Genomic DNA, 26,813 nt, shown 5'->3' with positions numbered 1-26,813 from the left:
CCAGCTTGGAGGTGAAAGAAGAATGTCTCTTATATCTGGTAAGAATATAGCTAGCCTGTGAAAGAAGTGTGCGCGTCGTATATCTGTGCTTTGCTGTAACAGTGTGATTCCCCAGGATAGTTAATTTCTGTTTGACAGAGCCGAGCTGCAGTGGGTAATGAACAGGTACTTGTCAGAGTTGCCACAGTTGTTTTGGGTTCCCTGTCAGCGCCAGCAGCTGGGGTTCAAAGGTGGCCCGGGGAGCCGATTCAGCCGGGTATTGCCAGACAGACGCCTGTCATGTCCCTCTCCCACAGATCCAAAATGGAGAACGCAAAGCCTACGTCTTGAAAAGCAAGGAGCTGACAGGGCCAACAAAAGGGGTCATCTTTCTCGAAATAGACGTGATTTTTAATGCTGTAAGTCTTTCTTTTGCTTTTTTTGAGTCTCCTCCCTGTTTTTTTTTTTTTACCTCCCACCCCTTATTATCCCCTCACTCTCATCCTCCTCTTGTTTTCCCCACCATTTGCCCCCTTCTATGCTGCTGCTGTCTTTATTCTGTTTGTGCCCCCCTTCCCTCCCTCATTTCTATCTCATCCGTCGTTCCTCGTCCTCGTTTTGGCTTTAATTATCGAAGACTCCCTCTCAGCAGCCTTTGTTAGCCCATTCACCATCGCCGTGTGTGTTCTACAGCGGCCATCTTACAGCTCTGTCTCCTGCTCTCCCTCTCTTTCTCTCTAGCCTCTGACATGAGGCACGCTCTATATGCATGTGCTGCTATGCTATCCCAGTGCTCAGTACTTTTGAAACAATCAAGACATTTCTTCTCATTATCACATTTGTGAGACTTTGTGCTTGCTGTATTCTCCAGGTGAAGGCTGGTCTCAGGACGTTGACTCCTGTCGAACAAAAGTACATCGAGGAGGAGCCTAAAGTGTCCAAACAGGTACATCTGCAGCTGATGTTTACCATATGCCACACCTCCTCTTTTTTCTTTATCTGCCTCCTTCCTTCCAATTGACTCCCTATTTTACTTAAACGTCTAAAGCAGAAGCTAACAACACCGCTGAGTGGCATCCTGTAAAGCGCAACAACTGTGTAGGCAAGATACAACAGGATGATTGAAGGAAGAACAGCATTTGTTTTTTTTTGTTGTTTTTTTTTTCCTCCTCCCTCTTCTCCCCCCTTTTTCTCATCTCCTTCCCCTCGTATCCACTCTGAATGGTGAATAGAAATGTCAAGCTGTCAGCTCTGGGGTGCATAAGTAGATTGGCCATCCTTATAGTTGGCCCTCTTTGCCATTGCTGCTTTGCACTTCATTGTCACGCTGCTCAGTGTGGCGGCACCACAAAGGGATGAATGGTAGGGGCTGGCCCGCATCAGATGTGTCATATGAGTGACCGTTCGGGCTCAGCAGTCAATGTTACGCCACGCACAGTCGAGCGCGGCCCCGGGCCTCGTCCCGACGCAGCACAGCGCGCATCCTCTTTGTAACTCCTCCGTCCTTCCTCGCCACCTCTCCTCCCCCAGCCTCACTGTCTCTGCCTCCTCTGCTGCTCCCTTCTCTCGGCTCACTTTTGCTGCTCTGCCTCTCTTCCCCATCTTCATTTCACCCCTGACTCATGAAGAGGACCCATGTCAGCGTCTCTCAATGATGATGTCATTGGCTGGTTTGGAGGGACTGCCCTGTGATGGCTCTTTTGTATAGCAGCAGCTCCCCTGCTGTTGCTGCATTCACACATGGCAAAAAAACAAAACAAGGTGTGTGTGTGTGTGTGTAGGGGGAGGAAACGTGTTCCATCTTCAAAACTCATAAATGTGGTATTGACATTGGACTCAATTTATAAATAACCCAATTTTTAAGTGGTTTCCATAACTGAAGAATGCATTCAATATGAAGTACTTCTCAAAGCCTTGAACTTTTTCACATTTTATGACATTACAATCACAAACTTAAAAGTGTTTTATTGGGATTTTATAAAACAGACTGACACAGAGGAGTGCATATTTGTGGAAGAAAAAAAGTTATATTTTTTAGCTAACAAAAAATCTGAAAATCAGGAAATTGCATTTCTACTCAGTCTTCTTTTTCTCTAGCAGCCCTAACTAGTGTCCAGTGGAACCATTTACCCTCGAATGCCACTTCATTCTTAGATCGAGCCCACCTCTGTGTAATTTTATCTAATATAAATTCAGTGTAATTCATTAAAGACAAACAAACACATCACAGTGGTCAGGGACAATATTGTTGAGAAGTTTAAAGCAGAAATGATTATTACATCATACAAAAAATGTAAAAAATACGACTCAACTGGAATCATGCCAAAGTATGGCTGTCAAATTGGCACCGTAAAAATCAGAGAAGGAGCCAATACTCCCATGGTAGCTCTGGAGGATCTGCAGAAATAAAGAACTCTTTAGAGAGATCGCAGTTACAGGAGAACTGCTAGTTGTACTTCTTAAATCTGGATGTTATCATGGCAAAAGGCCTAGTTGAATACATTGGTAATTACCTCACAATTATACACTGTTTGTGATTGCTTTATAACAGAAAATTGCATTGAAATGACTCAGAAGTTTGTGCCTGTAAAATGACAAAACGTGGAAAATGGTTCTGGGGGTATGAATACTTTTGAAGGGCACTAACACATAAAAATGTAAGCATTCTTATCAAGGAACGTCTTGACTTAATGAATGAAAATAAGTTGTGATGTCAACTGTCTGGTTAGCCTCAACCTTATTTTGGCATTAAGAAATAAAACGTATGTTTTGAAAAACTAAATTTCTTAGGAAAAAAAACACCCTAGGTATTTTTTTCATTGAGGTTTTTGGAAAGGCAGGATCTCCTTTGGGAACAATTTCTCCTTCTGGTGACCTGATTGGGTAGTTTCCTGTCCTTGGGTCTGTTATGCTATTCCCTGAATGGCTGCAAACCCAGGACGATGGCAGCAGCTCTACTTCTCTTTACAAGTGCATTGACACATGAAGCACAGAGAGGTTTGGATGTGCCACTGGATGATATAAGGAAGCAGAATTGTGTTTAATCTAAATCTTATCCATACATGAATTAAAAATGTTGAACACACCTCTGTAATCCTATATGTTACTAGGCAAAGTCATAAATCATCGAGAGCGTCGGTGTCATTTTTTCAGCTTGACTTTCTCTCCCACCAAGTGTTATTACCTGCCAGCTTGTTTAAATGTTTTATGCAATGTTCACGATGAAATGATAAACTGTCTAAATAACAGTCTGCTCTTTTCTTTTTTATGGCTCATTTTCAACACGAAGACTTCATTTGTTTTAAGACGTTCTTTTTCTTGTGTGTTGCTTTCCTTCAGATGCTTTTGCGCAACTTCAACCGAGTCAGACGCTGCATCATGTTCCTGATCAACACAGGCTGCTACATCAACAGCTGCTTCGAATGGGAATCTCCGCAGAGAAGCATCTGTGCTTTTGTGGTAGGTGTGGGAGCACCTGCGGTTGCACTTTTTTTTTTTAAAGCTGAACACACACACAGAGCAGAGGAACAAGCAGGGTTGTTCTCAGATGTTCTTGGGATCATTTCTGTAGTGATTAGACATTGCAGCCTGAAATGATCTTTAGTTAGACTCTCTTGTCCATCTACACAGTAAACACAACTACAAGCAGTACCTGAACATGACAAGGGACGACTTCTCTCCTCTTGTCTCCAGTACACTCCCACATAGCTTTCGCTCTCCTCTGTCATCTGCGTCTGGTATTAAAAGGTGAAGCATAATTGGACAGCAGAGCTATCAAGAGAGGACATCCTACTGTAGGGCAGTCAGAGGCTGCTTTGAGGTTTCTATCCTAAAAGATGACAGAGCAGGCATTTAGTCCTGTCTGCTGTATGTCCACTGACTTAAGTAGCTACAGGACAGGTGGGCCTAACCTGACCTGGCCCTTTACCATGGGAGCACTAAGTGTCTCCCCTGCAGACATTAGCTCCATTTTGCCGTTTGACACCAGTTTAATCTTCACTGAGGCTGTATGTGTGTGTGTTGGTACAACAGGTCACTCTGTCATCACAGGAGTTGGGTCAGAAGAGACATAGTATTGATCAGTTAACGTTTTCCATTATATTCTGTGTGTGTGTGTGTGTGGGTCTGGAATGCATGCTTGCATTTCATTTGAGAGATCCAGGGATCTCACATTTTGTGGGTGATTTTTCAAGTTCCGACCTGCCGATTTTAGCCCATCCTCTTTTGGTATTATGAATAACATAATGCATTTTTCTTCTTTCGACATAAATTTAAAATTGAAAAGTTGTATTTTTGTACTAAAATAAACATAGTTACAGAGCTGCGTACTTCTGAATAAAAAAAATAAAAAATCTAGAAATACAGTAAAGTCATGCAGGTTACCAGACAGATATATCTGTGCAAATAGAACAAACTAAAGACATATATTATATTTGTTTTGCACAGAGTGAAATGACTGTTTGCCGTAATCACTACTTATTCAATAATTTCAAAATAACATATTGTCCAAATTATTATTTCAAAAGAAAAAAAGCCCTTATTTACTGTGTTATCGATCGTCAAATACTTCAGTCATGTATTGTAACCAACCAGGAGCTCTAAGCAAGATTTCTGTAATTGACCCAGCAGTCGGTCTTCCACTGCTGTGCAGTTAAAATGGATATCCTTATTTTTTTAAAACATACTCAGCGATTAAACAGTTGACATTTTATATTGTCTTTTGCCTGTATACAAGTGGCTAGAACAATTAGCGCATACCTACCACCACAAAGTGTGTTTTTCCTGTACAGTAAAAAGACATTTACCTTAAATTTTATTTCTAAAAGTTTCCTTACATTTCCTAGCAGATAGAATTTTGCTTGTAAACATTACCTTCCTGCTTTTTGCTGAATTCTCTGTGTCTTGGCGGATTGGATAAATAGAAGATACATTTTCTTCATAGAATATCTTGTCTGTTTTTGTGCTTTCTCGGACTTGGGTTTAACACCTTGCAATTGCTGATAATAACTCAATTTACGTCTTCTTCACTCAGCTGCAACTTGTACACTGAAGAGAGTTGTCAGAGTGATATCATTGCACTGGGTATTGTGAAAAATGGTGGAATAATTAGTTTCAAACCATAATTTATATATTATTTTCCTTTGGACTTGCCATTGTTCTTTTTCAGTTATATCTGAGGGGCAAATAAACAGGTCAGACACATAAAATGATCAAGAAATGTATGAAAATCAGTCTTATTTATATGATTAAATGATGGGGAAGGGTACAATTATTAAAAATTCAAGGTTTCTGTGAACACCCATGAAGCTGCTCAGCTTTCAAACGTGCACTTTGTAATGCAAGGTGCACAACATTCTGGATTAACAGCTCAGACAATTCTTATTGTGCTCTCTTATACCCAGAGTGTTCAGATGATGACAAAGGGTGTATCTAGGCCAAGGACAAAGTGTTTTATAGTTTATAGTAATTCTGAAATTTAGGTGTCATTGTGCACCTCCCCACCCCTCCCCTCTTCCTCCTTCCCAGCTCCACCTCTACCCTTTAGGGAGTCTGCTAGCGTAGGAGTATGCACTTAGCTAAAAGCACTGGAGTATTTAGGGCCTCTTCTCCACACAGGTATCCCCTCCCTCTCCCTTCATTCCTTCATCTCATTTCTTCCTTACTTTGAGAGGCCTCTTAATCACTTCACTCATCTCTTTAAGTGGGTTTTTATGGGGGGCCATCTGGCCAAGGTGGTGCATTCATGAAGGTGTGCTGCTGCGCGCGATTATGTCCATGTGTGTGCGCACACATGTGCTTTCCTGCCTGCAGACAGATGTTTCACCTAACTTTCTGTTCTGTGGGCAATTTAGTCTCAGAAGTTACAAATGTGCACACTTTATCAGACCCCAGCAAGCCTGAGGGGGATATATTTGAGACTTTTTTGTTATTTTTTTTTTTCTGAGGTTTTTTTAGAAGTACATCAAAATGCAGTTGTCATAACATGTCACAGCAGAACACTCCCTCCCCACAGAAAAAAATGTTTAAATTTCGCTTCATGGTTTCTTGCTCTCCTTCTGCCCAATCGTGAAATGCCAGCCGCATGTACACATCACCCATTAGTGCCAGCTGTGATTAGTGTGTGTTTTGTGTGCATGTGTGAGAAAGAGAGATACTGCATAGTCTCACATGGAGCCTTTCACTCTCTCTCTCTCACACCCACACTGCTGTCACCCACCCATCCCGACAGTGAATCAGCCACCGTGGCAGCTTTGCCTGAGGCGTTGGCACAATGGACGCTACTGGAGTTACCTCCTGTCCTGCATGATGGGTGGTGTCTTTGTGTGTGTATGTGCCTGTGGATGGTGTCTCCATTCCTTGTCTCGGGGTTAAGCGTCTGCTTCCGTTCTCCACACCTGCGAGCAGAGTATCTCTCCCTCCTATCCGCCCGTCCATCCATCCTTCCATGCCCGTTCTTCTTTATCTCCAACGCTTCCTCCCCCGATCCCCCTCCCCTTCGCCATGCCTTGCAGAAAGTTGAGGCCATTGTCGGGCCGAGCGGTGTTGGGTTCTCTTCTCCCGCTGCTGCCAGCTCTCCCCCGCGGCCCCTGCAAGACAAGGCTGTTATTGCCCGAGGGACCACAGGCCTCGGCGGCTCTTCCTCCAAACAAATTTGCTGTAACTTTATCTGCAATTGGGCCCTGAATTGGGAGCAAATAGAGGCAGCTTTGTGAAGCTCAGGGAAGGGCGAGGGCAGCGAGCTGGGGGTTGTTGGGGAGGCAGGGGAAATGATACCAGGCTCTTTTATGTCAGGCAAAGTAGGACTCTTATCAGGAAGAGAGCCCAGACAAGGGAGCTACTTCTAGAGGAAACTGGAGCACCTATCACCTGCTTTGCATTTAGATAAAAATTCACCCAGCTGAAATAAAAAAAGAGGGGGGGGGAAGCAAAGACAGGTACAGAAGCAACCATTCGAGTGTCTACGTGTGTTTGCACATGTCTGGTTGTGACGCTGCAGCAGTGAGCGGCACACACCAACCACTCTGGGTCTCTTTAAATTGCTCCTTTGACTTCTCTTCAAAGAACCGCTCTAACTTTTAAAAGTTTTAAAGTCGGGAGTTCGTCTTTGCCCACAGCAAGGGACAGCTTTGAAAGATATACTTTCACATTTTGCTGCTCGCTTGATTTGCGACAAAATGAATGATAGTTGAAATATTGTGGCGTGACTGACAGAGAATACCAAGTCAGGGTTTAATCACCAGAGATAAAGACTCAACAGAAAATGAGACCTTTTTGTTTGAGAGTCAAAGGATTAATACATCTAATAGGTGCCGTTGAAGACTTTTCTTTCTGAGGACATATGCTTTGTTTTATTTCACAATGTTCTAACCAGATTGGACAGATTTTTTTATTAGATCAACACAAATTATACTTTATTCTGCCATTGAGCAGCAGGGGGCAGTCTAGCACCGCTGAATAAAGTGTCTGGTCACAAGCAGGACAACCCACTCCACCTCCTCTCTCCCCACCGCCACCCTTTCTTCATGTTCGCCCGAACTTAACAGGACTTCGAGTTGCTGTCTGGCAACACTTAGTGCCAGCATGGATATTGATGTAGGAGAGATAAAGGGGGAACTCTGAAATCCAAACTTCAGTTTCAGTCCACTGAGACTGAGCAGGGGGAAAGTTAGCCTGGTGTGTGGTTAATGTAAGCCAAAGCACTGAATATTACCCTCCCACAGTGCTGCTGCAGAAAGCCGTCAGGACGCGGGCTCTGTTTTCGAACCAGAAATAAAACTTAAAATCCCCACACTGAGCACTTGAATGAATTAGTTTGACTTTTTGTTGCCTTAATGTTTTCAATAAAGCTTCCTCTCTTGTTGTTTTTCAAATAATAATAATAAAAAGAAGCACAAAAGATCAGAACTGAAATGAAATCCAACTCTAAAGACATGACAAAATAAATTAATATTTTAGGGTATGAATGTTTGTGCTAAAATATAACAAGAAAAGACACAGTGGTTTTACTTTAATATGTCTGTTTTAATTATTTGAGCCATTTGATTTTCAGATTGTTCTCAGATGTTAAGATTGCCCAGTTCAAATTTGGGCTTTAACTGCTGCTAAACTATTTTAGCAGATTTGACAGTGACAAATAAAATTTCCTTTTCTCTGTGTTTTTCATGACAAAATGATACTTTTGTTCTGAGCATTTTACAAAGCATTGCACCAAACGATACACTGTTTTATGATTAGACTTGTTGGCTGAAGGTACAACACTACTCTTTTTATTCCTGACGTGCTTTTAATCACCCATCACTATTACTGTTTGTCGTAGTGGCAAAATCAAATGTCCATCTATGAAAAAAAATACACCAGTACAAAAAAGAAATAATAAATGTTGATGATCTTGAAAACAAATAGAAAAATAGCTATTTTTAATTATGACTAAAATCCAAATAAATTTTCATAGATCTAAAGCAAGACTATTTACATATGTTTATGAATATACGTAGAAACACATTTATGGAAAATAAAAAAAAATAAAAAACAACAAGCCTTGGAAGTTTACAATACCAAACCTCCACCATAAAAATCAGTAGCATAGGTGAAAACAAGAACAATGCGAGCCTAGCATCCTTTGCGTGGTGTGTGTGTGTGTGTGTGTGTGTGTGTGTGTGTGTGTGTGCGTGTGTTTGTGTGTGTGTGCGTCCTTATATCCAGTAAGAGTCATAATCATATGGGTTTTTGGACCACACAGAGTAATCTACCAATGACTTCCATAGTCTGCATCTGGAACTTCACTCAGAATCTTCCTCCACTTTTTCCATTTGATCCAGTGTGTTTTTGTAGTTGTCCCCCTCCACCTCCCTCCGTCTTTCTCTGGTCACTGACATCCACAGCAGGCGCTCCTTCCCACTCCCATCTCTCCAGGCGAAGCGCTTCCTATCTTGTGTGGCAAGCGGCAGCAGCAGCGGGGGGTGTTGACGGCGGTGGCTGCGATTGCCTAGTCCAGGTGGAAAGGTCCAGGTACCGCAGGGCCCCCAGTGTCCAGCCGGTGGGCACAAAGACGACGCAGGGGCCAGCCACCGCTGAGCCCGGGTGTCCGGTTTCCCTAGCTGCCAGTCAAAACTTCGCCTTCAGCCGCATTACGAACAGACGAGAAAGGGGAATGACAAGTTAAACAACCCCAGGCAGATAAAGAAAAAAAATACATTAAAAACAAAGAAGAGCATAAAAGGAAAAAAAAATGAGGATTATTATAAACATCTTCTGAATGTAGAATTAATTTTCCCAGCTAGTGATTAGATAACCAGAAAATATATTTACACAGCAGGATGTGTACGGTATATTTATAACAGTGAACTTAAAAGGAGCGACTGTGGATCTGCATAAAGATGTTTGCTGTTATTTATAGAATCTACAAGAATAGGTTTAAAAGGAGTGAGCTCCTTTGTTTGTTCAATTGAAGTCAAGTTTCAGCACCTCGACGGCACGTTGTTTTGTCAGAGATTATTTCAGAGTTTATTACTGTTACAGAGCATAATAATCTGACTGCAGATGGGTTTGAAAGTAAGTTTACAAGAAGTATACAAGTATTTTTGAAGAGTTCTTCTGTAGGAGATTTTTTTTCTGTTCACTCACTGTGGTAAATGTTTTTAGGATGTAGGAAGAAGAAGTTGTTTTGCTTTTTGCTATATAAATAATCAATTATTAAAATGTGTGTTTCTCCTGCACAGCTGTTTAAGAACAAATCTCTGTGTGTGGGGGGAAAAGGGACGTTGAGCCTGAGAGAGACTGCATGTGATTTCAAGCCTTTTGGGAGATTTTCTAAGCTGCAGCGACCAAAACCACTCAGGTTTATTTAAAGAAGGAATTGAAACTTAGAGAAAAATTTATGACGTGCTGGACATTTTTAATGTTTAATTTAGTTTATTATTTTTCAATCTGGCTATTCAGTGTCTTATAGTTAATTTTGCATGAAGGTTTTTTTTTTTAATGTGAAGTTTGGATGAGAGCCATTCAAAGTTTTCTGAACAAGACTAGTTTGCCACGGCACACAGTGTGCCTTTTTTTTTTTTTTACTATTCAGTATTCAACCAACTCAGCGAGGAAACTGTTGTTGAAACTCGTATTCAGATTAACCTTCTGCTACAAGAGTAATCAAGAGCTTCCAAACAATCACATCCACACTCAGAAATAAACCAGTGTGATTGTATTAACCTTCCTCTTTCCACTTGTGAACAGTGTTACTCTACAAACAGGATGGATTAATTGCAACACAGACCAATAAATCTGCTTTATATAGTAATAGTCTCAATTTTAACAGTCTTGAAAGTTTTCTGCCAAAGCTGATTGCTAAACGGAGATGCATTTCTATGAGGAGTAATTAATTTCAAATCTTTTTTTTTTTTTTTTTGCTCTTTATTTTGAAATAATGGATTTGTTGTACTTAAATTTGATAAATATGTTTGGCTAGAGGACATTAGGCATTAGGCACGGCTTGCATTTTCAGCGTTCGGTTATAATTGCCGCCAAGATTTTATCAGTCGTGAGAAATCTCTATGCGCTTTAAACATGATACTATTTGAAAGGATAAATATGCTTTTGTGTCTGTTTGTCTCTGATGGATGTTGTTCCCACACAATAACCCATCTCAGTTTTTTTTTTTAGCAACAATTGAAACAAAGCTGCCTCACTATTCGCACAATACTGCTTAAAAATATCAAACCATGAGCATTTGCACTTTAACTTTCCCACAGATATCTCCTCCAACGGCTGTAGAAATCTGTTGTTGGAGATTGAAGGAGCCTTACAAAAACCAGAATACAGGGTTTAGGGAAAGGTTCATTTTCAGATGGTGCTCTTCTTGTTTGGTGATGAGAGGGGAGGTGTAGGGGTTATGGTTTTGGCAGATAGGTGCAGTGGAGGTTAGAGACAGGGCATATGAGTCTTTTGGAGCAGCCGAAGAGGGTATTGGGGCTTGGAGTGACAGGGTTAGGGACTCGGGGTGTGTGGGGTCATATTCTGGAGTTTGGGGTTGTGCTCGAAAGGGTCAGCTTTGATGAGCTGCATCTGAAATGGCACACGACCTCGGGCTGTTGGATGATTGGCACGAAAGAATGAGGATATGGCGGCTCAAACTCGTCCTTCTTCCTGAACTGGAGACCAACACATCTCCGTGGGGCCAAGATGTTAGGATCTCAGCTCCTATTGCCTTTATTCCATCTTCTGTTTTGTTTCCACACAATTGTGTATTATCACCAAATGCACATGCAGCCACCTCAAAGCAATCAACAGTACGGGTTATTAAATACTTGCGTTCCCAATCTACTCTCCTCATTTTTTCTTTCCTTTTTCTCTTTCGACAGATTTTCACCATTGTTGTCTGGAACTTTGAGCTTTATATGATTCCTCTGGCTTTGCTTCTGCCGTTGGCCTGGAACTACATTCTCATCGCGTCGGGGAAGGATACGAGGCAAGATGTTGTGAGTAAACCTCTGCTCTGTTAGGAACTGTTCCGCCTTTCTTTTGTCTGTCATTCAAACAGAATTTAAATTTTTTTTTTTTTTATCAAGACATTACAATTCATTTTATACTTCACATTTGCTGACAATGCATATATGTCTTAACTGTACACAGCTACCATTCATTTAATGTGGATATTAGTTACATAGTTATAACTATAATCAGTGTAGATGTACAGATGCAAGCAACAGACATTTCTTTAGAAATTTTAGAGCTAATTTTTTTTAAATAAACGTTACTTCCAAACTCTGAATTTATTTGTATGTTTTTAAGCATGTCTGCCAGTTTTTGTTAATGAAAAACCCAATTTTGGCAAACAAGGATCTTGCATTTCTTCACCGCATCCCACATTTCTCACTTTGCCTTCTTTGAGGCAAAGAGAAGACAGAAATAATAGGCTGTCACCTTGAGCTATGTTACGCCACTTACCTGGTAGTATATTTATTTAATTCATTTTATTTTTTTTATCTCTTATACCAATTAAATGATGTCAAAGCAATGTCATGGAGAAACAGACATGTTTTAATCATGGCCAGGCACATTTGGAGAGTAGAGAGTGAAAACGAGTGAGAGAGCCGGACTATGGAGTGAGCGTGAACAATGAAGTGATTAATTTTAATAAGAGCCTTCTTCCAAGACTCAGTCGGAAATAACCCGTTAACAGACTTCAGGTTTTTTTTTTTTTTTACGTCTTTGCCTTCTGTATGTATATTTATCTCTTCTTAAGGAATCTTTGGATTAGACTGGATTGAATTTTGGAAGCCCGTATTAAATTCTGTCATTATATTAAACCAAATCTAATAGCTGTCGGTCATTGTAATTTCATACATAACAGTGGAATTAGATTTGAACAGAGCATGTCATACACCACATATCTATAAGTCTTTGGAGATAATCTCTGTTTCAAAGCCTCTGACACTGTTTGTCCATTTAAAAAGTGATATTAAATTGAGAAAAATTAGCCAGATGCAATTTTTACATATCTCGATAATAGCCTTTCAGCATAATTTATTTTAGTTTTTTAGTTCATATTCAAATAAGAAAATACTCCTTTACAAATAAATTTGCACAGATATAACAATGAAACCTAAATATAAGCAGGTTATTTTTCTTACCTGTAGATGGCGACATTGCCTGACAAATTAAATACGTGTAATCTGGCAAAAAAAAGAGTAAATTAAGAGTAATTTCTCCTTTAGAGAAATGCAGCTTGATGAATTTGATTCTTACATGCTTTACTCTACACATCTTAAGTAAAATGAGGCAAACATTTATTGATGTATTGTAGATACACTTTAATTCACTTGCGATAGAGAACTATTAATACTTTCCTTAAAGTAGGAAAATATCTGCCACCAGCTCTTAGCTACACATTTTTTAGTCTCATTTAATTTTTCTGTTACAGTATTTTTTTGTGTGTGTGTTATTCTGAAGATTTGTGGTTATCTTTTACTTAGGAACTTTATTGTCAACACATTCAGATTGTTGGAGATTCAGAGGACTTTCTGCCCCTTCCTCTAACACAAGCCATCAAGGTTGTACTTTCTTGTGCTGCGAAAAATTCATAACTGACTCCCCTTCTGTTTAATCTCTTGTATGAGTAGTCAGTCAGATAAACGCTGTTGTGTGGTGGGGACCGGAAATTGCTTAAACATACATATAGGCTCTGTTGGTGCTGGAGTGTCGATGCAGACATTTTGCGGCGACGGGAGGGTTGAGAAGCTTGGAGACAGTTGGAGTAAAACTACTCTGGAAAAGTGAGAACGCCCTAACATTGAATTATGCTGTATGTGCTCTCAGTGAATGTTAAGTTAATCTGTTAGACAATTCTAGCAGATATTTTTTTGCTATGGTCCTCTTTTTTGCTGACTAAATTACTTTTGTTTATTTCCTTTTATTCAGAAATAATAATGTAACCGCAAGAAAAGTGTTGAGTACATCTAATTGCAAAAACTCCACATATGCTTTGACACACATGCTTCATATGTGTTGGATGACAATGTACATATTGCTATCCAAGACAGAATACAACGAAAATGCTTTATGTGTCGTAGGTAAAGTTGATGCACATTTGTGTCTATTCTCTGATTATTGAAATACATGAAGTTTTGGTTTTGCATGGTTCTCACTGCTCCTCACATCTGTGTTTTGGTGCTTGGATGTGGGGGTGTTGGATGTATCAATGAGGGCTGATGGTGTGCTTACTGATGTCTCTCTCACACTTTCATAAAGAAAGAAATTCCCAATTCTATTTATTTGCACATGTGCATAAAAGCATGTGCAGACACACACATCGACATAAAGACACAGTGAGATGTACACACCAGATTGAGGCATCATAGAAAATGTGAATTACATTTGCTACTTGAGTATACACCTGCATTTTGGTGCAGTACATACATTTAGCTCATATCTTTTTCTTTCATTTCTTTTCCTTTCTTTCTTTTTGTCTTTCTGTCTTTCTTTTTTTCTTTCTCTCTCTGTAACTTGTATTTTGTTTTGTTTCACTGCTGTTGTCGTTTCTTTGGCTCCATCTGCCATCTTTGCATCCTTATGATTGTTGTGACCTGTCCATTTTGATGCCATTAAGTCTACAACATTAATTATGCAACAATTAATGTTGATATCTAGTTTTCCCACTTTTGTAGCTCCAAATTGACCTGACACTGCTAGGCAAACAGACCCACCAATGATGTTTTTCCTCATGTTACCTGAACAAGACAGACACATAAAAAGGAAATACATGAAGATTATTTTCTCTTATCTCAGTTTCTTGTATGCCAAGACTTGAACATGTAGTAAAAGTAGAGGTTATTGAGTTCATTCTTAAATTCGTGTTGAGCTCACACTTTATATGCAAAGTATCATCTCAGCCATGTCCCTGTTTGGACAGAGACATGACTTCTTAGAATTTATATCCTAAGAAATAAGTTCTGCTCTCCAATTTTTGGAGAGCAGAACATATGGTGGAGAATTGATCCCACTTAGAGCATAAAATATCTGTGGTTCTTTGCTTCCTTTTCCTGGTTTCCCTCTTCCGAGTCTTTATTAAGCTAAAGTGGTGGTGGACTCACTGCTTTCCTCCTGGTCTTGGCAGAGAACCGACCAGAGCAAACTAGAAGAAAGGAGAATAAGGCCTTCTAATTACCTTTAACAACACACTAAATTAAAGCATTGTGCAGGGCTGAGCAAGGGTCAGTATCCGGTGCACTTCGGTTTTCCAGCAGTCTGGGCTGAGGGTAATGCCAAAGGAATCTCTGCTGAGCTCACTCTCAGGCAAAGGGCAAAGAGAGAGAAAGTCAAGGAAAAATGAGAGAAAACTAAAAACGAACGTACGTACACTTGAGTCAATATTTCTCAAAGAATTGGCCATTTTTCTTCTGAAAGGTTCAACGTGCAGACCTTTCTCTTTTTCTACACTGCAGCAACAAGTCCATCGGCCTGTCTGCTGCAAGAAAACAAAGTGTTCTCAACATGTAGCAATTCATAATTCAGGGTCACTGACTGTTGTGTGGTTACATGCTGCTTTGTAAACAGATCCCAGATCAGCACCTCTTACCCTAGCCCCAACCTTGACCAGAACCTGCTTAGCAGTCAGAACGTCCTTAAAACAGCGATTAAAGGAGGCACTGCACCAGTGAGGTCTCTGACCTCTTCTCTTATCTTGTAGCACTCTGACCCGAAGATGCTGATTCTTTAACACTGTTAGCTGACCTATGGGTGATAGTGGAACATGCTCTCTGAAACAAACAAGAGACTGTGGTATGCTTTCAAATCTATGTAAAATAAGCTACTATTTTGTCATTCAAAACCTGACGATGTATTATCAGTAAACCTGTCAACATTTGTGTCATGTCCCTTCTTTTGGGAGGTGGACTTGAATTTTAATGGCATGCATATATCCCCACTGTCATTTGGAGATTAAAATGTTACGTTGTGAAACCAATGGATGTAATCAACTAGGGCATTGGCAGATTTCTGGAAGAAGAGGAACGTTGCAAGACTGAACTTCCCATATTTTGTCTTGATACAACAATAAAGTCAACATATTTTACTCAGAAGTCATATTTGTGTCCTTAGTGTCTCTGCTTTGGGTGTGTTGGAGTCAGATATCCCAGATAGTGAAAATGCATGTATATAATTAGCTAATGAGTATTGCAGCCCAAGTACTTACCGTAATTGCGATGTTTTTATTGTTCCATTTTTTTGAAAATATTAAACTTACAACATATTGTGCAGCCCTATATCAGAGCAAAACAAAGTAGGACATACTTGTGAAGAGAAAGGACATGTGGTTTTCAAAGTCTTGTCTTAAGTAATTAAAAATTGTGGCTCTGTTTTGTATTCATCCTGTTTTCATCCAGCTTTGAGTCTTTTAGATTATGTCTCCACTGGCTTTAATCAACAGAGACCAAGGCTTTTCCACATTTTTCTTTGCTAGAATACCTCGTATTTGGTTTTGTTAATCTTCCGATCAACTTTAACTTCAGTATCCCCACAGCATGATACTGTCATTACCATGCTCTGTGTTGGGGGTTTCAGGGTGCTATGCACTGTAAATGACCTTTGTAGGTGAGCAGCTATATCTTAGTAGGTTTGGAGTTGTGACATGACTGTCTACTTTCAGGTGATGGATTGAACAGTGAGATCATCAAACTTTTGTATTTTGAGTTAGCCCTGCTTTGAGTCCCTTAACAACTTTATCCCTGGTCTGCATTGCGTGTCCCCTGGTCATCATGGTTTTTGTTCACTAATGTCATCAAGCAAACCTTGGAGGTCAGCATAAAGCAGCTGGATTAATACTGAGCTGATATCTCTTTATATATTAGGTGAGTTCTGAAAGCAGCTAACTTTGGTAGAAATCATTTGACTTGAAAATTTCCCCCAAAACCTCTCAACTACTCTGCTACTACGCTACTCTGTTGATCTATTACATAAAGTCCAAGTAAAATACATAGAAGTTTGTGGTTATAACATCACTAAATGTCACAGAGATCAAGGGTTATGAATACTTCTGCATATTTACTAGCAGAGTTTTGTAATAATTTACATCAGTTTACCGAAGAGCGACAGGCACTGAGTTTAACAAGCAGGGACGCCTCCCAACACATATCGCTCCTCTCTGTTCTCTTGGCCCAGAAAGGCCCTTACCAGATGTTGTAAAGGTGTTAGTTTGAGGGCAGGCTGTTGCAGAGGGTACATATGGAACATGGTGATGTCTCTTTCCGCCACAGGATGACGGGCAATTAGGCCTCGTCACACTGGAGGGCCATCCTCTTTATCCCATGCTTCAGACCATTACATTGATTCACCCAATGGATCTGCCAGCCCATTACGGAAGAGGAGACCTTAATGGCCCGGAGATACTTCACACTTAGAAACGTGCCTTCGGTGGAGAGAAAGCTAACTACTTTCAATCCACTCTACATCCTAAGTATTTACATATAAGTGCTATTTTGTAGGAAAGTACATTTGTTTGATTATAACAGAGAAGCACAATGGTTTAAAATTATTTAAAGTAATTGAATTCCAATAGTTAGTTATTGTTATTTCATGTTGATGACTTTGGTTTGTGTAAAGTCATCCATGCAACTGTACATAATGTGTTAAAATAATAATGATCAGATTTTTGTCTGAGATGGGTGTAATATCCAATTTTATTTCACCGTTTAAATTTCTAGACCAACACTTCATTGCAGTTTTTGTATCTTCTATTTTCCTCACGATTTTGCATCTCAAATAGCTTCTCTGTGTCTCTGAACATCCTGAGCCTTGACATCTGCCCTCATTAAGGGGGACGCAGAAACACAGGTAGAGGAGAGTAAATATCAGGAAAACTAGAAGAAAAAGGAAACTCCTGCCTATTACACCACATCTCTCCTTTAAGAAGGCACACCTTCACTTTTCCCCATACGAACACAACTCTGGAAAGACAAGGAGAATGAGAAGAGGAGATGGAGTGGGAGCAGGAGACAGAAAAAGACAGAGAAGCTTTTTCTGAGAGAGAGAGAGAGGGAGAGAGAGAGAGAGAGACACGACGAGACAGAGGCAGAGAAGGAAGCAGTGGTGGATGGCAGGCACTCCTCCGTGTGGAGTCAGACATGGCAGTTGGTGACAGGTGACAAAATCAAAAGGTCATGTCACTTTTAACTGGGAGCGCCTGTGCCCCGCTGATTTCCCCCGTGCCGCCCCGGCATCAGCACCGCTCATCTCTGCTCCTCTCGCTGCCTCTCCGTCTCTGCTAAACTGGCAGATAGGATGGCAGGCTGGCAGGCAGAAAGACAGGCAACGGGCAGAGTTTGAAGCGGGACGGGAGCATCAGGGACGCCAATGCAGAATCCTCCCTGTCTCCTTTTTCATCATGTTGCCTTCTCCCCTCCCCCGTTTGTCTAACTCTCTTCATCACACTGAACCTTTGGAAGTATCTGTGCTCTTTGCAAACAACGTCAGCAGTTCAGGGTTTATGCCTAAGTGCTTGTTGTTGTTTTGTCTGTGTGGCACATCCTCTGTTGCTACTTGTGAACTTTTCAGTTTAAATATTGAGCTGAAGCTTATAGACACATGTAGTCGGGAAGTTTAAGACTTTAAAGTTGTTCCATAAAGGATTGCTAGAGGAGCATCAACAGGAATTATGTACATTTTGACCTGCTTATTTTGATTTTCCTTTAGTAATTATAATATGGGAAGATAGGAGAACAGCATTGAAAATAGTGTTTTCATTGCCTTTTCTCCAAGAGCAGAACTTAATTATTTATGTTGAGAGTAGAAGCAACGTCCCATGTGTGAGAAAGCACTTGCTGTAAAATAGGATTTTACTCAGTCAAAAGGTAACATGGCTAAAGGCATGGCTGGTATATAAAACCATCTTTAGCTGCTTGTCTTAGCAATTTTCACAGATAATCTGGGTGGAAATACTCTAGTATTATTACAGCAGTGTCTCTGTGTCCGCTGTATTTTAGAAATTGTAGATCGTTCCCTTACCGGTGAGACTTGCAAAATACTGCTTCCATTTCTAAACCCAGGATGTAAAATAAACAGAGGTTTAAAGCTCCAAACAATGAAACAGAGCAACTTTGGTGTATTTTTGTTATCTGCAATGATTCTCGCTCTCCCTTACAGCCTGAATGAACTGCAGATGTGTCTCAAAATGTCATAGTGATTTTCAGTTTTCCTTTTATGTGAGTTTCTCAAGATATCTCTGGCTTCCCAGCCAAGAATCCACTTCCTGTAATAAAGAAGACGTTTTTTACACCCGGTGATACTAAAAGTAACTAACTAAATTGATAGTGTGCAGTCACTATTCTGAAAAAGGTTGATTGTTTTACTTTCTGAGCAGCAGGTCACTGGTTTCTCAGTGCGTTTCTAGTTGTAATGTAATGTCATCTTTCATCATTAGGTTTACTAAAAGGCTGCTTAATCTATGAAATATTTGAAACAAGTACTAAAAATATAGCAATAATATATTCATTTACAAAAACTCAAATCTTTTCCAATGTGGTTTCTCGTTTCTGAATATATAGCTACCCTTATTACCCCCTACCACCAGCCTGCAGCTCCAGTAGCACCACAGCCTCAACCCTATCTAGCCCCCCCACTGGGTGAGCCCTGGCTCGGGCAGTGCAGAAGGAAGGGCCCCCCTCTGAGGGCCATGGCTCTGACAGCTTGTGAAGCCCCCCCCATGTGAGTCGGCCTGGCTCAGTCTTATCAGACGCGCAGCCCTTCACTAGTCTGCAGAAACTGTAGTGTAGGCAATGCACACGTGCACACATACATATACACACCGATGGACAGTGCATACCAAGCAGGGCCTTGAGATCCCCCAGCCAGCCACCACGCCAAGCCTCAGCAGCTGGAGAGGTTAAAACCCCCTTACATATCAAAGAGGAAAAACAGCAGGAGGACGGAAGGAAGGAGGGATATAGGAATGGGAGAAAAAAAAGAAGGGAAAAAGTATATCTTCGTGTTCACCTGGATGTCTGCCTCCGCGTCAATTCCCCCTGCGGCTGTCATTGAGAAGGTGAGGAGGGGAAAGAGTGGAACTCCGTCTGGCCAGGGAGGAGAAAGAGATGCGTGCTCAGAGGTGTTCCTGAGCAAGGCTGAAATGATGTTGCTACTAGTTCAGGTTGTACAATTTTACTTTCCCTTTTCCTGAGCTGCTGTAAGCACTTGGTCCATTGATCCAAACAGGTTATGCTCAGTTTAGACTCAAGGAAATTGATTTACTGAAATCGCAGTTGTCTTTCTTTACTGAGTGTCTTTCAACTTATGTGTAAGTCCACACAGGGCTATGACATGAAAATGTGGTTAGTATTATTTAGATCAGCAGCGACCTGCAGATATACCCCCCTATCATGGTACCACAACAAATTTAAATGTATTTTTTGGGGATTTAATGTTGGTAGACCAACATAATTATTGACAATCAGAAATAAGATAATACACACTTTCTACACATATAAATCTGAAAAGTGTGTCATGCAGTTTTGTTCAGCCACGTTTACTGTGATACCTCCCAATAAAATCTGGTTTGCTTGTTGTCAATAGAGGTTTCTTATTACTGGATTAGTAAACAGTGTCAACTTGTGTGTGTAGTGTATTTTCTGAATGAGTACAGATGTTCTGATGGGCATCAGAGGTCGGCTGGAGAAGCTTAATGACGAAATAGCTTTACGAAGATTATGGAACATAGCAGACAGTTCAGAGGATAACGTTGTGGAGAATCTGAAAGCAGGGTTAGCTAATAAAGTGATTTCACAAGCACTGAACATGCCATGATGCACTGTTCAATCCATCATGAGGATGGGAAGGAAGCCTCTCTTTAGCAATGAATCAAGTCAAAATGGAGGGGAAGATGTGTGGACAGAAATGTCAGACAATCCTAGAAAAAACCCTGTTGCACAAAAACTAATTAAGAATGGGATGGAGGTTCACTGGTGAGCAGAACAATAATACAAAACATACAGGCAGAGGATTGGTTAAACCAATGTGTCAAAGTCCTAGACTAAATTAGACTGAGAATATGTGCAAAGACTTGAAAACTAATATTCACAGACTGTCCCATGCGCTCTTAAGCTATTTTGCAAAGAAGAAAAGGTAAAAAAAAAAATGCTACTTTCAAGATGTAAAAACTTAATGGAGACATACTCTGAAAGAATTGCAGCTGTAATTACAGAGAAGGGTGGTTTTCTAAAGTATTGGCTGTGTGGGCCTGATTCTGAATGCATGCCACACAATTTTTTAATTTTTGTATCATTTTTCATCATTCTCACATTAAAACACACTGAACTTTATTGTTGTTAAGCTCCAGTGTGTGAAAAACGTCGACATACAGTAGCACTGTTGAGTCATGTGTTCTCCAGTCACAAAATGACAGTGATAGCCCTCTGCAACCTTGAGCCCATTGTCTCTGTCCATAAAAACACACTAGGGGTGCTGTTGCACTGTTGATGGCATGCAAGCAGGTACCTAAAAGGCAGCTGCTGAAAATATTATTTTTGCACTGCTTATCCACAACCAAATCTTGTAATTTACAGTTAATGCTTATGTACACAAAGTTTTACTGTGGTGTATCTTCGATTTTTCTTTCTGCTGGCTCCCTACCATAACTAAGATTATGCACATACAAACACACATGCATGGAGGTACATATTTTTTCCAGTGAGCAGGCGTAATAGGAGATGCAATGATTGAAAACAATCCTTGTCATACTGCATGGCTTCTTCTCCAACCCAGCTTCTTGGCTCTAAACCTGGGCCAAATAGATACATTTACACTTTCAGAGCCATTAAAATTCTCAATGTCATTGAATTCACTTACATTATCAACCTCTAATCTATGTATTTATGGGGCACAGTGTAATACCCGGCATCATCCTTGTATTATTTGCATTGGTCTGAATATGGTAATCTTTGGCTTGGTATATATTGAACTGACTGGAGCAGCTCTGCGGGCAATGCTCTCCTGTCGACAGTGAGGCTTTTTGATGCCCGCGCAGCGTAATGATAGTTATTCAAACAACATTATAATGGAGGGATAAGCAGGCGAATAAAAAAATTCACCAAACAGATCTTAAAAAGACGAAAGGAAGCAGACAAGAAGAGAGGAATTCAAAGAATGAATAAAAGATATTTGAAATTCATCAGCTGTGGTAATTTATATCCTCCCTTACTGAAACTCCAGTGCGCGCGTTTAGCCGTGGCAATCTTCAGGGCAGATGACATGCTCCGTGTCGTTTTATTTATTAATTTTACACTGTGTCTCATTGCAGGAAACATGACTTCTATCTGTAACCAGAGGCAATAGAAGGGAGCGAGCGGAGCAGAGAGCAGAGGGAGACAAACGACTCTATCATTCTCCCTGTCTCTGTAGGTCATGCTTCTCCAGCTAGCTCACGCTTATTCCTTTGTTTAAAGTTCGGAACATGTGCCAGGCGTGCCCTGGTAAACCCTCTGTGTGGAGGACTCTATTATGCTGCTATGCTGGCATGCGTGAATAGATTCGAGGGGAATTGTGATGCCTTTTTAAACAGTTATAGTTCATTTGCTTGGAAATGCCACAAGGCTTTCATTTTACAGACTTGTGTAAACATCTTTCGTCTTTGCTGAGTGCAAGACTTTCTTTTTCTGGTGTTGGGATAAAGTGGTGCTGGGTGTATTCTGTGTCAATAAAGAGACTGTCAAATGTGAACAGTTCGTGCTTATTTGTCTGGAGGATGATGGAGTTCACAGCCGGAGTAACCACTTCCTCCTCTGTCAGTAAAAAATGTGGAGTTTTGTTCATACATGCACAACTCTTTACCCAAGTGATTCAGAGCTATTGATAGAACACACTCACAAACATTCAGGCTATTGATTCTACCCTTTCAACTCTGCTGTTCTGAACTCCTCTTTGTTTGTGTGGGAAGCTGCATTTACATAAGAGGCTTATGTCAGCCGCTGCACAGTTTCCCCCCGTATTCCAGTGAAAACAAAAAGGACAAAGGCCATTGTCTTGTTAAGTAATGATTTTTGGATGACTCCAAAGTAGTTTGTGCTGTATCTGGAGGTGGGAAGGGTTGTGGTGAAGTCGGGGCCTGATGAAAGTTTACAGGGAGTTTGGGACTCTGTAACACAACACTTGGCAGAGAGCAGATAAATTCTGGGGCTGACCACTGCGTTTGACTCATAATATCAGTGTTTGCTGATGTACACTTGAAGCAAGAGTGTGGCCTCGTAACTGTAATGTTTGACTGACAGAAAGAGGGTGAGTAAAGTTCAGCAATGACCTATGCTATTCAGACACTGAAATTAGGAATGCCCACAAAGAAAAGTAGGCCTTGTCTATGACATTGAACACTAATTGTCAGAATCCCCCCGGGTGGAGTATGAATCTACATCTTGTGGCAGACCTCTCCATTTTGTTTCTGGGAAAATCAGGTGCGAAATGAGCAAAACTGGAAAAATAACAAGAACAAAATGACGTGCACCCTCCTAAGTATAGCTGTTGTGATAGGATTATTGAATAGCCCTCATAACTTTGCGGAAAACACAAAGTAAAAATGGCATCTTAGGCAATTTTTTTGTTTTCACTGTCCATATAGGTATCGAAAATAGTCGGCTTTGAGGATTTTGTTTTCATCAGCAACAACTTACTCACCAAAGAATGTTGTAGTTTGAGAAACCTGGCTGTTCTTCCTTGTGGTGCATTCACAGATCACAAAGAAACAGGATTTTTTAGCTTCTAAGCACAAGTCACGGGGCAGAGTCAGTCAAGCTAAGAATTATGTGATTTTCTTCACCGAACACATTTTTGATACATCTGTAGTTATGTTTTGTATATCCAAACACTAGTATAGACATTAAAATCTGAATTTTGTTCATTTGAATGCCTCTTGATGTGAAACTTCTGCTGCTTAATAACTTCTTTATACCCTTGTTGCGCTACACAGCATTTGTTGTTCTGAAAGTGTGCAAATATGATTGTGTTTTAAGGCGAGTAATTTTTCTTCTTGTTGTACAGTATGTCTCGTGGCGTCTTGGGGCTTCAGAGCAACGCCGGCTCCAGTTTTATCAGTCGTGCTTCACTGAAGCAAATAGTTGCCGTTCTTTGTGACTTTCTCTATGGGCTTAGGATTCGTTTCTCTCCTTTTCTCTCACAGAGCATCTTTTTGCTAGAACATGAAAGCAGTGAAATAGGTTGACGTACTGAAAGTAGAGGTGGAGTTTGCGGACCAATGCGAAAGGTTAAGGAGCTCAGTAGAGGCCAAGCAGAATCAGAATATTTTTTTTGTCCCCTCCCAGCAGAATGTTGTGTCATCTGATTTTTTTTATTTTTTTATTGCAATGTAATTTACGTAGTTGAATAGACTTTAATCTTCTGTCCTTTGAAATTCAAAGTCAGAGCATTTGCTTTCACTTCCAGAAGTGTCAACATGTTTGAACAACAGAATGGTTCTAAAATTAAATTTCTACTTCTGAAGACTGATGACTTTTTAGCACCCATAAATCCAGTAGTTGTGCTATCTGCAGGCTCTCCATGCTCATTAACAAATTCTAGGCAGACATAAGCATAACCAATCAGCTTTAATGTCCCTCTTTGGCCATTGAGATTGTGTTTATCTGATAGTTATCTAATGTTTTTAATGCCTCTTTCTCCTTGTTTTTCTCATTCCACTGCATCTGTCAGCAAGCTGTGGAGGACCTGCTGGAAGATGAGGATGAGGATTTTGACAAAGATGACAAGGTAATTATTTCTCATGTCTGGGAAGCACTCAGCACACACACACACACACACGCACACACACACACACACACACACACACACACACACACACACACACACGCACCCCCCCCCCCCCCCCACACACACACACACACACACACTGCCTCAGGAGAGGTTGACACTGCTTCACAGACCAGAAACACATACAGACTAACAAAATGACTGGTTCTTCCCCTCACATCTCCTCCCCCTGTTCAGTTATTCTCACCGCCTGAGGCACAAACACATGTTCACAGATTGTACAACCTTTTAACCTTTTCTAAGTTTTCTCTTTGGGTACATGCATGGCGCATTCCTCACCTTTCCACTTTGTAGTTTGTTTTATTTTGGTCTCCTGAAGTGGTTGGTGTACTCTCCTTGGATTTTCCTTTCTGTATTTCTGTGTTAAATTGGCATTTAATAACATTAAGCTTCACAACCTTCTTTCTGGGAACATGCACCTATTTAAAGTGCTTAGTTAGCTTTTTAGGTCCGTTCTCTGTGCCTTTATGTTGCAGTAAAACAGCATCTGTCCTTGTCCAGACAATATCAGGTAACAACAGGTGGCTGCTTTACGGCCTCCGCTCGTTACACTGTAGGAACAGCTACTGAAACAAATGCCACTGGATAGGACCTGAAAAATGCTCCACTTGGGAGTTGTAATCCCCCCCACCCCTCCAAAAAATCTGTTTTTGTATACACTTACTCGTGTTTTCTCTGTTTGAATTTTTGTTTTAGAAGTTTCATTTAATTTAAAATTTGTTTTCTTTTCTTTGTTTTCTTCCGATACTTTACCCAATCAGAGTATGAAGCATCAAAGAGTTTACTAAGATCCAACTCTTAATTATTTTTCTAATTTTTAAAACGCCATACACAGTTCTGCAAACGAATGCTTATGCCTCGAACTTTTTCACATTTGTCACTTTACAGCAACATGCAATTCAATGCAGTTTAATGGGATTTGATGTGATGGAGAAACACAAACTACTCCAAAATTGCAATTGTGCTTTGGTGTTGAAAAGTCTCCTTGCCATCATCCTACGGCTGCTGCTGATTGTCTGATGATGATTCCCGCAGCATTATTCTGCCACCACCAATATAGCTATCTATGGGGATGTGTGTGCTCAGGTTGCCTATTTTCTACTAATGAGTTCAAAGGTTATGGATACTTTTCCAAGGCACTGTATCTGATATGTGATGCAGGGCATAGAACATAGTGCACTTTACTGGTTAGCAAGTAAAGTGCAATATAATAATTTGCATTATTTGTTTTGGAAATCTTTTGTGAGTTTACGCTACCATAAGAGCATGCATAGTGTAATTAAGTCCACCTTTTAGCAGTAAGCCTGCAGACTTTACTAAGACTGTGTTTTTTTTCTAACACAAGCACTGAAGAAAAGAGTAAAAAATGCAGTGCAGATGGTCAAACAGTCATTCCACTAGTTAGTCAGCCGGGCTGCCAGTTTGGTGATGAGCATACAAAGATATGTGAGAATTACATCCTCTCCCACGGTGATGCACAAGAAAAGTTTCATGATTGAGAAGTTCAGAGGCTGTGATGTGCGGGAGGGGGGGCGAGTGAAGCTACAAACAGAAGATATGCACCAGACAACCTTGAACCCTTTTCTTTTTTTCTTTTCTTTTTTTTTACCATTTCTTTACATCTGTCCTCCTTCAATACATTTCCTCCCTCCTCTCAGGGTTAGAAATGAAAATATAGGCATTTGGAAAGCTACAGATTATATAAAAACTGTTTTTTTTTCTCTTTCACTTTTATATTGAAATGAGGTGCAGAGGCAGCTTGTGTGGCTGCAGTCAGATTTGGTCCCAAACTGATTATCCCCCCCCACCCAAAAAAAAAAAAAAAAAAAAGAGTCCTGCTCTCTGTTCACAGAGGGCTGGGGGTGCTGGATAGCACAGCTGCCACAAAAGCCACAATTTACCAACTCTGGGTTCATACATTTTGATCCATCTTTTTCCTTCACTGTTAGCATTTCATTGAAGCTGTACAGAGGTTGAAAGAGGGACATTTTACTTTTTTCTATGCATACATCTCTGCTCTCCTCTGACTCTTCCCTCACTCACCTCCTCGGCTCCTTTTTATTTTTTCTTTTGACACATTCTTTGACACATTCTTTGACATATTCTTTCTCAACCTCCAACCTGGTTAAGTGCAGAACAAATAACAGTTCCAAAGCTAGGCAAACTTATCTTTTGCACTGAATGCGAGCTACAGCTTCAGATGGTATGAGTAAGTATGAAGGACGGGTCAAAGAAGGCCTTTTTTATGGCACAAACCTAAAGGAGAGACCTCGAAGAGCAGAGGGAGCGAAAGAGAGAGCGAGGAGAAGGGGAAAAAGATTAATAAATGTGCCAAGGCCTCATTTTAATTGAACTTGAAGCATATGTTGCAAGTATGTACAATCTGTCCCAGATGTTCAATACGGCCATGTGCGTAGCTCTTCCCTGTGCACCACAAGGCAGCTATTAGCGGGATAACCTTTGCTCCAGAGGCTAAATGGGGTATTACATGGCCAAAAAGTAGAGCACCTGTTTTTCATTGCTGAGAGGACCCCTTGCAGGCTTTA

General features: G+C 40.6%; 1 protein-coding gene across 4 annotated transcripts in view; it reads left to right on the top strand.

Annotated features, from left to right (window-relative positions):
* The window catches only part of mctp1 (multiple C2 and transmembrane domain containing 1), a 155,031-nt gene that overhangs the window by 93,623 nt on the left and 34,595 nt on the right, over positions 1–26,813 (top strand). For all 4 annotated transcript variants that reach the window (XM_023343778.1, XM_023343779.1, XM_023343781.1 and 1 more), the window contains 5 exons: positions 297–398; positions 851–925; positions 3,319–3,438; positions 11,331–11,447; positions 24,151–24,207. In XM_023343778.1, coding sequence (XP_023199546.1) covers positions 297–398; positions 851–925; positions 3,319–3,438; positions 11,331–11,447; positions 24,151–24,207 — 471 coding nt within the window. The remainder of the gene's footprint in view (positions 1–296; positions 399–850; positions 926–3,318; positions 3,439–11,330; positions 11,448–24,150; positions 24,208–26,813) is intronic.

Source organism: Xiphophorus maculatus, chromosome 12, assembly GCF_002775205.1.
Source record: "Xiphophorus maculatus strain JP 163 A chromosome 12, X_maculatus-5.0-male, whole genome shotgun sequence".
Taxonomy (NCBI): Eukaryota; Metazoa; Chordata; class Actinopteri; order Cyprinodontiformes; family Poeciliidae; genus Xiphophorus; species Xiphophorus maculatus.
This window is presented reverse-complemented; position numbering and strand designations above follow the sequence as displayed.